This window comes from Acanthopagrus latus, chromosome 10, assembly GCF_904848185.1.
Source record: "Acanthopagrus latus isolate v.2019 chromosome 10, fAcaLat1.1, whole genome shotgun sequence".
Taxonomy (NCBI): Eukaryota; Metazoa; Chordata; class Actinopteri; order Spariformes; family Sparidae; genus Acanthopagrus; species Acanthopagrus latus.
This window is the reverse complement of record NC_051048.1, coordinates 16,860,241-16,870,494: the sequence shown is the minus strand read 5'-3', so window position 1 is coordinate 16,870,494 and position 10,254 is coordinate 16,860,241. Positions and strand designations below refer to the sequence as shown.

At 42.4% G+C, this 10,254-nt stretch overlaps 3 protein-coding genes across 3 annotated transcripts; all 3 read left to right on the top strand.

The window, feature by feature from the left end:
* Window positions 1-702: 702 nt before the first annotated feature.
* On the top strand, window positions 703-3,120 carry si:dkey-85k7.11 (endonuclease domain-containing 1 protein). Its single transcript, XM_037113194.1, has 2 exons — window positions 703-996; window positions 2,219-3,120. Exons 1-2 carry the CDS (start codon window positions 703-705, stop codon window positions 2,837-2,839), a joined length of 915 nt encoding a protein of 304 aa, XP_036969089.1. The 3' UTR covers window positions 2,840-3,120.
* A 2,187-nt stretch (window positions 3,121-5,307) lies between these two features.
* LOC119027455 (endonuclease domain-containing 1 protein-like) lies at window positions 5,308-7,489 on the top strand. The gene is made up of 2 exons (XM_037112661.1): window positions 5,308-5,861; window positions 5,974-7,489. The coding sequence occupies exons 1-2, from the start codon at window positions 5,568-5,570 to the stop codon at window positions 6,565-6,567; spliced, it is 888 nt and encodes a 295-aa protein (XP_036968556.1). The 5' UTR covers window positions 5,308-5,567; the 3' UTR covers window positions 6,568-7,489.
* Window positions 7,490-7,845: 356 nt separating this feature from the next.
* Window positions 7,846-10,089, top strand: LOC119026612 (endonuclease domain-containing 1 protein-like). Its single transcript, XM_037111022.1, has 2 exons — window positions 7,846-8,691; window positions 9,470-10,089. The coding sequence occupies exons 1-2, from the start codon at window positions 8,368-8,370 to the stop codon at window positions 10,049-10,051; spliced, it is 906 nt and encodes a 301-aa protein (XP_036966917.1). The 5' UTR covers window positions 7,846-8,367; the 3' UTR covers window positions 10,052-10,089.
* Window positions 10,090-10,254: the final 165 nt, after the last annotated feature.

Here is a 10,254-nt window from a genome sequence, read left to right as displayed (position 1 = left end):
GCCCACCTCAGTCTGATTTGAACGCACTTTAATGATTATTATATGAAATCCACCCACTTCACAGCAACCGTTTTCAAGTTTTTGTTGTTTCTGAAGACTATGGCGGGATGTTGCTTTACATTTGTGTCAGAAACGGCCTTATCTCTGATATGTTCTGTATATCCCACCATCATTCCTTGTGAATAACTGGGGTCTCATCTCCATTTGTTATCACAACAACTCATTCCAGTTAAATATCTGGCTAGTTTGGGCTATTCTACATGGTTAGTCGAGGCTCCTAAGGCTCCCCAAAAAACCCAAAATGTGTTTAACAAAAAAAAAAATTGTTCGGATTGCAGGGTTTTATTTTAATGTCTTAAATGATACAGTGAGCAGACTATTGAATTGCATTGATGAGTTACAATGTGTGCAAAGCCTGACAGAAGCCTGTGCAGAGGCGCAGGGCTGCACAATGTGGGAGCAGATAAGTCATCTCCAGCCAATGGACCCACTCCGAGCTGCTTTGCATGCAGAGTCTCTGTCCAACAGTCGTTGTACTTCACTAGATTATGACACCAATACAACTTCCAATACAGGGAGACATGTCGAACAGAGTATCTCATCACTACATGGAATGTCGTGGTTTGTGACGGGACATGTCAAACCCCAGACGATGAGGAGAGGACCAGGCTTTGTGTTTTCATCTAGTCCAGTCGTGTGACGATGCATCTGCTCTGCACCTGCGTCCTGTCCTTCTCCCTGCTGGTGGCGTCCTCCCTGGTCAGTGCCAGTGTGTCCACCAGCTTCAGAGACTGCAGCCACTTTTTCTACATGCAGACACCACCTGCAGGGATGAAGGGAACCAGCCTGAGGAGGATCTGCCAGAAGTATGCAGACAAACTGCGCTACGCCACGCTGTACGACAGCAGTCGCCACCTCCCCCTCTACTCAGCTTACATCTTTAAGAAGTCTGATGGGAAGAGGAGGGTGGACACTCCCTGGATGTATGAGCCCCAGGTAGAGGGAACAGCACTAGTGTATTTGGATTATTTGTCAGTTAGTGTTGAGCCTGTGAGAAGCTGAATGTTTTGGGGCGACTTGATTTGTTGCACAGTCTTGCTTGTATTTCACTTGAACCTTGAATCTTGAGCCGGCATCTGATTATCCTAGCTTAGCTGGAATACAGCAACCTTTTGCTTAGTTTAGCACAAAGAAAGCTAACCGTTAGCTTAGTATAGCACAAAGTTTCTTTATTTCGAGATCGTGAATGAATTATAATGTTATCTCAGGAAAACAAAGTTTCTTTATCTCGAGATCTTGAATGAATTATATTGTTATCTTGGGAAAACAAAGTTTCTTTATCTCGAGATCTCGAATGAATTATAATGTTATCTCGGGAAAACAAAGTTTCTTTATTTCGAGATCTTGAATGAATTAAATAGTTATCTAGGGAAAACACAGTTTCTTTATTCCGAGATAGCTTAACATAGTACAAAGACAGCTTACCATTAGTTTACTTAGCACAAAGACAACTAACCTTTAGCTTAGCTTAGCTTAGCACAAACACAGCTAACCTTTAGCTTAGCTTTGCATAGCACAGAAAAGCCATCCTTTAATCTAGCTAGCCCAAAGACAGCCAACATTTAGCTTAGCGCAACGACTCCAGCAGCGAGTTGGGTGAGTTCGCATCACTCTTATGTTGTAAGCTAAACATGTGGAGCAAGCACCTGATTATCCTAGCTTAGCATGAGACAGCTAACTTTATGCTTGGCTTACCACAAAGCTAACCTCAAGCTTATCTTAGCACAAAGATGGCAAACCTTTAGTTTAGCGCAGTGAAGGCTAACCAACAAGCACAAAAACATACATATTTACCCTGTCATGTCATGTCAGTAACTCATCATTTAATAAAAGATGAACTAACCCTTTACACTTAAAAATATGAAAAAGATATTTTTTCTTTATCATATAGCCATGGCTATATGTGACGCAAGTCATTTTTATAGGTTAAATCAAGTCAAGTTCTTGATGTTGCTGGGACTGCTGGGATCATATTGAGGTGAAAAAAATCACTACTGATAATAGATGAGAAGATGGAACTTTTTGAGTGGGAGTTACAGATTAGTCGTGCTGCAATTTAGATTAGTCGTACTGTAATTTAATTTCTGTTTTGGCCTGAATCATACAGCCACTTTTAATGTAATAAACACCACATTTCTGTCATTTCTTTCCCTCACAGCTGGTTTCTGACGATGAAGGTGGCAACATGAGAGCACTTCCCCTGACTGAAGACACCCCCCCTCTGATCGAGGACAGCCAGGCTGTGTTGGAGGACTACACAGATGCGGTAGATTACAGACGCAGCCCACTGAATCCTGACCTGCACCAATCAGAGCCAGGTGACAAGTCCTCCACGTATACTCTGACCAATGTAGTCCCACTGATCACAAACGTCCTGGACACTTCCTGGAACCCGTACTTGGATGTCATCCGCCGTCGCCTCAACAACTTCTGCCACGGCAAATCTTTCATTGTGACTGGTGTGACCATTTCTGGGGCGAGTGTCCAGAGAGAAAACAAGGACCGCCTGACCATCCCAAAGCACATATGGCTAGCGTACTGCTGCCCGCGGTTCGACCGTAACTCTCCGTATGAGGTAAGGTTCATGTTCCCTGGTTATGGGGGCTATGCACTGAATGAACAGACTGAGCAGAGTGTGGTTGAAGTTCCGCTGAAGACTCTGGAGAGCTTCTTGAAGAGCCAGACAGACATAGACAGTGACTTGACTATTTTCTACAGGGGCTGCGTTTCAGAAAACACCTTCAACAAGAAGAGAGACCTGACCAGTGTGTCAGTATGATGGGACGTATGGAACTGTAGTCGTGGATGAAGCTTTTAATGGCATCCACCTCCTGGAAAAAAGAGGATTAACTTAAGAAAGCTAAAACAGAAGCAGTGTTAAGGAGGCCTGGCTTCTTGTGATTTGGGATTAAATTGTGATCACTGAGAAGGGAAAGAGCAAGGTCAGGATAGCGCTTAGATCTTGAATGAATTATATTGTTATTTTGCTGAAACAAAGTTTCTTTATCTCGAGATCTTGAATGAACTATATTGTTATCTCGGGAAGACAAAGTTTCTTTATTTCGAGATCTTGAATGAATTATATTGTTATCTCAGGAAAACAAAATTTCTTTATTTCGAGATCTTGAATGAATTATATTGTTATCTCGGGAAAACAAAGTTTCTTTATTTTGAGATCTTGAATGAATTATACTGTTATCTTAGGATAAAAAAGTTTCTTTATTTCGAGATCTTGAATGAATTATATTGTTATCTCGGGAAAACAAAGTTTCTTTATTTCGAGATCTTGAATGAATTATATTGTTATCTCGGGAAAACAAAGTTTCTTTATATCGAGATCTCGAATGAATTAGGCTTACTTAGATTGCGCCACTGATATATCTTGAATGGATTATATTGTTATCTCGGGAAAACAAAGTTTCTTTATCTCGAGATCTTGAATGAATTATATTGTTATTTCGCTGAAACAAAGTTTCTTTATCTCAAGATCTTGAATGAATTATATTGTTATTTCGCTGAAACAAAGTTTCTTTATCTCGAGATCTTGAATGAATTATATTGTTATCTCAGGAAAACGTTTCTTTATCTCGAGATCTTGAATGAATTATATTGTTATCTCGGGAAAACAACGTTTCTTTATCTCGAGATCTTGAATGAACTATATTGTTATTTCGCTGAAACAAAGTTTCTTTATCTCGAGATCTTGAATGAATGATATTGTTATTTCGCTGAAACAAAGTTTCTTTATCTCAAGATCTTGAATTAATTATATTGTTATTTCGCTGAAACAAAGTTTCTTTATCTCGATATCTTGAATGAATTAAATTGTTATTTCACTGAAACAAAGTTTCTTTATCTCGAGATCTTGAATGAATTATATTGTTATCTCGGGAAAACAACGTTTCTTTATCTCGAGATCTTGAATGAACTATATCGTTATATATATAATATATATATATATATATATATATATATATATATATATATATATATATATATATATATATATATATATATATATATTCAAAAATGAGGATATTACCAAGAACTTTTACTGTAGATGTGTTTTTTTCCATCTTTACAAAAATGTTGGAATTGTAAATAAAGCTCATTACTGATTTATAGATCAATAACACAGCCAAAAAATAATAAAAGACAAAATTACAAAACCCCAAATTGTTTTGTTGTATAATGTGATAATTCAATCTCCACTGGTTTCTTGTGCTCCCCGCTAAATTTCATGTAATGGTCTCTCATCCCCTTTTTTGTAATGAAATTACTCTGTATCTATAAACCTGTCTGTGTTTCATAATAAAATGTAAACTTGTGTTTTGCTGTGTGATTACGTTTCACTAGCTTTTTCTTTTTATAAATCCACACAGAAGGAGATGAGATTTTATCCCTCTGTGAGCAATTTACTGCTACATAATGGCTTCACTGTTTGGACAAGATTAGTCAGATGCTCTGGGGCCGGCTAAACCCTGACCAGCACCAGTGCAGCCTTCACCTGTACAGCACTCTCTAGGCTGCTGCGGCGTGTGTGTGTGTGTGTGTGTGTTAATGGAGAACATGGTGATGTAGAAAAATATGTTTTCCGAGGAAAACTCCAACTTCATAAAACTGAGCCTGTTTTGAATTTGGAAAGGGATCATCATTGCATGTCTTCCCTCTCCTTTTTTCTTATGTCCCCTGTCAGTCTCCACTGTCTAATACCATTCACATACAAGCCATTTTGCAGACACTTTTGTCAAAAGTGAATTACAGTAATTCATACATTCATTTATACACTGATGCCGGTGGCTGCTATCCAAGGTGCCGACCAGCACATCAGGAGCAGTTTGGGGTTCAGTATCTTGCCCACGGACATTTTGACATGCAGAACAGGGGAATCGAACCGGCAACTCTCAGATAACAAGACGGTGGTTCTACCCCTGAGCCACAGCCGGCAAATGTTCATTTATACGATTGATTGATTGATTTCTGTCCACCTTACTAAGATTATGAAAAAAAAGGATTCTACATAATTAAAGAGCATTTTACCCAACAAAAATTTAAACAACATAAACATTATTATAATTATAATAAAATAATTTTAGATCATTTTTGCTAGAAAACATCTGGGCCAAATTTTGCCACTTTGGGCAGCCCTGCTCTAGTGCACAATGTGTGCAGCATGGCGTCCATGGTATCTTTGAAAACATTAGGAGCTCGACCAGAATTGTACATTTGAATAAAGGAGTGCTTGACTTGCAGAGGTTGAGAGGACACTAAGACACTGATGTCTGCCTATTGGCTATCTACTGCAGCTGGTCCTCTAGCTGTGGGTGGATCTACTGAGGTGGAAGAACTGTAGGCCCGCTGCTTTGCATATGGCATCCTGATTACAGAGAGCAGAGTGTGAAACGTATGAGACACATTCAATCATTTGGAGAAGCTCACAGAAACACACTTGACTACGTCTTACAGCCTCAACCTCCGACGAGAGCGACATCAAGCCCCTCCTGACGATGGCACTTTGGGCGCGGACGGCGTTCCTTCTTGTCAACGAAATAACATCGGCGGTGAGAGGGAAGGTGGAGAGGGAGCTGTCTCCAGAGTGCAGAGAATTCCTCTACATGGCAACAACGCCGACTGGACTGGAGCACGACTCCCTCCGGTTCATTTGTCAACGTTACAACAAGAAGCCACGCTACGTGACGCTGTACAGTACCGTGGACCATATACCGGTCTACTCTGCCTACACCTTCAAACGCTCAGAAGGGGAGAAATGCGTGGATGTCCCATGGATGTATGAACCCCAGGTAAAGAAATCATGTTAGTATTTTTTCTGCCCAAAGCTTGAATTCCTACACCTTCAGGGAAATCACTTTCTACCATCCTCTCATTTAGCACTGGGTCTGTCTCCCCTTACAGTTATCAACAGTGTCCGACACGGATGAGATGCAGCCTTTCCCACGTGGTTACATGCACATGAATTTTGAAGATACCCAAGCTGTCCTGGATGATTACACGGACGCCGTCCTTTACGAGCGCGGCACCCTCAACCCAGACGAGCATCAGGACGACCCTGATGACAAGGCCTCCACCTACACCCTGACCAATGTCGTGCCCATGGTGCCCGACTTCAGCAACAGAGTCTGGAACAAGCAGGAGCACGTCATCCGCAAGCGGCTCAACAACTACTGCCGCGGAACAGCTTTCATCGTCACGGGCATCACCACCTCAGGGAAGATGATCCGCCGGGAGAACATGAACCGCATCGCAGTGCCCACGTACCTGTGGTCGGCTTATTGCTGCGTCGACTACGACCACAACACACCTTACAACGAGCGCTTTAAGTTCCCATCTTACGCTCACTACGGCCTCAACGAGGAGGAGAACAACGAGGTGGTGGAAATCTCTGTCCCCAAGCTGAAGGAGTTCCTCAAGAAGACAACCTACGTAGAACAAAACTTTCAGATCTTTGTAGGTGACTGTGTCCCAGCAGCCTCCAGTAAAACAGAATAGGCAAATGTTTCGGTGTGAAACAGCGATGGGCCATTTTGCCTCAACTTGCTTAGTCATGTGTTGTTTCTGCTCCTTTAATAAACCATTTTTCAAAGCGACCCAGTCGCTAGGATAAATGCTGGCAATGCTTGTTTCTGCAAACCATGTATATGTTAAAACTTAACATTTTGTATGTTCAATTTTCACTTTGATCTTGTGACACGGTTGAGGTTAGACCAGATAGCCATTCTGGTCGCAGCAAACACAGCAGGGGGTGTGCCCAGGTCTTGTTACAAACACCGGTTTTGTCGCCACAGACATGGATGGGAATCTCGACGTCTCCTTAAAAAATATCTAGTTATATCACGCTTACAAATGTTGAAATGCCCCGGTCGCTCGTCACTGATATTGAAGGATTTCACACTTACAAATGTTGAAACGCAGTCTTGAACTGTGGACACCAGCTGGACAGTGTGTAACTCCACCCCCTGTCCCCTCCGCCTCATGACATGACAGTCGTAAACATGCAACGTGAACACGATACGACAGGCTTTGCGGAAATGTTAATTTGGTTCACTGCCCATGACACGAACACACGTGCGCGGATGTGTGGTCTGCAGAAACATTTACTGCCAATTACTACTACTACTGCCAACATTTTATTCTGGGGACCGAGCTGTTCATAGTAAGTTCAACTCAAGTGTCAGAGTGCTCACGTTAACGAGAATCAGAAGAATCAGAGAATCGGAACTGGAATGTAGAGGAACTAAACTGAAATCAGAGCTCAAATGATTTGTTAATTACACCTGTGCTATGTCCAAATGTCTTCTGTAACAGGGTCCGTGCCTGTTGCGAAAAGCTCAATTAAGTCACTGAAAACATGGACTTCAGAATTAATAGCAATACACACTGAAACTAATATAGCTTAAGAGCTACATTAAAAGTGCACCTGATTTGCTGAAATAAACCTTTGCAAACTGTCACTAAAGTGTCTTCTCATTCACATTTCTGTGATATAATGCACACATTTGAATTAAAATGGTTGGAATAGTATAAAAATATAAATAACATTTTACAGCCTTTTCGGCATTGATTTCGTCCACTTACCTACCATCTTCTCGTAATCATTAATTGCTTACATGACACATTCATATACCACAGCAGAAGCATTATAAATGATTTCACTAAAATTCAACCTTTCAGGGCGTCTCTCCTTTTGTAGCGCTGACACTGCAGACTGTAGATAATTAATATACAGACTGGTTGATATGAGTGGACTTAAAGGTGAGGAAGCTCTTGCAGCTCAAACAGTTTGGCTGATTTGCAATTGTGTTAAAAGGCTGTTCATGTAAATAAGAGATGTAAACTCCCACTCAGCTCTGATATATTGACTTACATTGCCATATGTTCAGTTTCTTCCTGAACCACATTTGTATACTGTCTCTTCCATTCATTACTAAAGCTTATTTGTGCACAACGCCAAGGACAGGTGCTGCTCTTTATAGTATATGGTCTGCAACGTTTTTACCCTTCTGCAGTTCAAAGTAATAAAACGCTCACACCGCTTGATAACATTCACTGTTTTTTGAATTGCTGCTACAACTCTGGTGGCGCTTTGAATATATGGAAAAGACTTTACAATGGAAGGCCAGTTTGCTAGTAGGGCATAACCAGGCAGAAAGGGAAGATAGAGCAGACTGACAGACGGGGCACTCTGAGGCTGTACTTGTCAGACACCAGTGGATTTGCGGTGGTGTGTTGCAGGCGAGAAAGAGACATACAGGAAGACGTAGAAAGATCGAGGCGAAGAGACCCTCTGCGATGAAACCTCCATCCGAAAACAGCTCCTTGCCCCTGGCAGCTATGCTGAGTGTGCTGACCTGCGTGTTGCTGCAGGGGGCCCACGCAGGAGTGGTGGGGGACTTCAACCACGGCGAGCGCTGCAAGGACTCTCTGTACATGGGCACCCCACCCCGAGGCTACCTCAGCACTTCCCTCAAGAAGATCTGCCAGCGGTATGAGGATAAACCCCGCTACGTCACCCTGTACGACCCGCAGAGACACATCCCCATCTATTCTGCCTACACGTTTAAGAAGTCAGACGGGGAGAAGAAGGTGGACTTCCCTTGGATGTTTGAGCCCCAGGTGAGGGTTCTCTCAAGCTTAATCGAGGTTAAAAAAAAAATGTTAGTTTGGATTTATTAAAAGTCTGTTTTCAGTCTGAACCCAAATCCAATAAAGGTATGTGCGCTCTCCCTCAGTTTACTATCGCTCATGTTCTATGTGATGCTTTTCATCACATACACATTACATGGCAAATCTTTCAGTATTTCTTTGGACACAAAACGAATACTCGCAGTTTTGAGATCTGGGGCAAGTATATTACTGCTGCCATGGGCAACACAGTCGGCTTGCAATAAGACACTTTATTGGCTATTTGAATCAGATGCTGTTCCCATGAACATTTAGGCTCTAGTATTCTCATACTTTTAAATATGTCTTTTTGTGAATGTATCAAATTGACTGTAAAAACGCCTCTGAAAGATGAGTAAACGATTAGTTCCTGCTTTAAAGGGACAGTTCACACTAAAATCCAACCCCAACCTCTTTACCACTTGTAGTGTACTCATCGGGTAGAAGGAGGCGTGCATCAACTCATGGACGGGAGGTTGGCTAATGTTACAGTGAGCTGTGCTTTGAGCACAACAAACCGAATGCCACCTACTTCTGTTATATTAAAAACACGGCAGACATATCTACAGCCGATATCTCTTGACAACTTGCACCAAACCATTGTGCACGGATAAATAGCACTGAAGAAGAGGAAAATGTTTTGTATTTCGGTTTTTGAGGACTGTCCCTTTAACTTTTCAGCTGTAATAAAATTTGAGGTAATGTAATGCTTCTCCTTCTCTTTCCCTAGCTGGCTTCAGAAAAGAGCAGCAGCAACATGGAGCCCTTCCCCCAGTCTTCAAGTATGCATATGAACTTTGAGGACACCCAGGCAGTCCTGGAGGACTACGCCGATGTGGTTCAGTATGAACGTGGCCAGCTCAACCCCGACGAGCATCAGGCGGACCCCCTGGACAAAGCCTCCACCTACAGCTTGACGAATGTAGTACCCCAGATCAGGGAGTTCAACATGGGCCCCTGGGCGGAACACCAGGACGTCATCCGCAAACGTCTCAACAACTACTGCCGCGGCAAAGCCTTCGTCATCACAGGGGTCACCACCTCTGGCCACACCATCCGTCGCAACAACCTGGACCGAGTGGCTGTACCAGAGTACATGTGGTCGGCCTACTGCTGTACCGAGTTCGACCAAAACGCGCCGTACTTTGTGCGCTACAAGTTCCCAGTGTACGCAGCTTATGGGCTGAACGATCGCGTCAACAACCACATGGTGGAAGTTCCCCTCAAGAACCTGGAGAAATTCCTCAAGGGGAGGATGGACGTCGACAAGAACTTTCAGATTTTCTACAATGACTGTGTGCCGGATAACTGAGACGACGTGGGTGCGATCCCTGTTAGAAGTGTGCTCCCACTGTAGAAGGGTTTGACGGAGTTCTTGCGACTCAGAACACATACGACGGCAGTAAGATGTAGTCAAATTAGGTTATAAATTGTGAGCAATAAAATGAGGTGTTGTCTGGAGTCTGTCTCATTAAGTCCATATTCAAGTCCTTTTAATGATGATTTTCATTATCA

Bases quoted from the DNA above. Each gene is read 5' to 3' on its own strand.
- LOC119026612 (XM_037111022.1), top strand. From the start codon at position 8,368: ATGAAACCTCCATCCGAAAACAGCTCCTTGCCCCTGGCAGCTATGCTG. The intron at 8,692-9,469 runs GTGAGGGTTCTC...CTCTTTCCCTAG, and splicing joins CTTGGATGTTTGAGCCCCAG to CTGGCTTCAGAAAAGAGCAG.
- LOC119027455 (XM_037112661.1), top strand. From the start codon at position 5,568: ATGGCACTTTGGGCGCGGACGGCGTTCCTTCTTGTCAACGAAATAACA. The intron at 5,862-5,973 runs GTAAAGAAATCA...CTCCCCTTACAG, and splicing joins CATGGATGTATGAACCCCAG to TTATCAACAGTGTCCGACAC.
- si:dkey-85k7.11 (XM_037113194.1), top strand. From the start codon at position 703: ATGCATCTGCTCTGCACCTGCGTCCTGTCCTTCTCCCTGCTGGTGGCG. The intron at 997-2,218 runs GTAGAGGGAACA...TTTCCCTCACAG, and splicing joins CCTGGATGTATGAGCCCCAG to CTGGTTTCTGACGATGAAGG.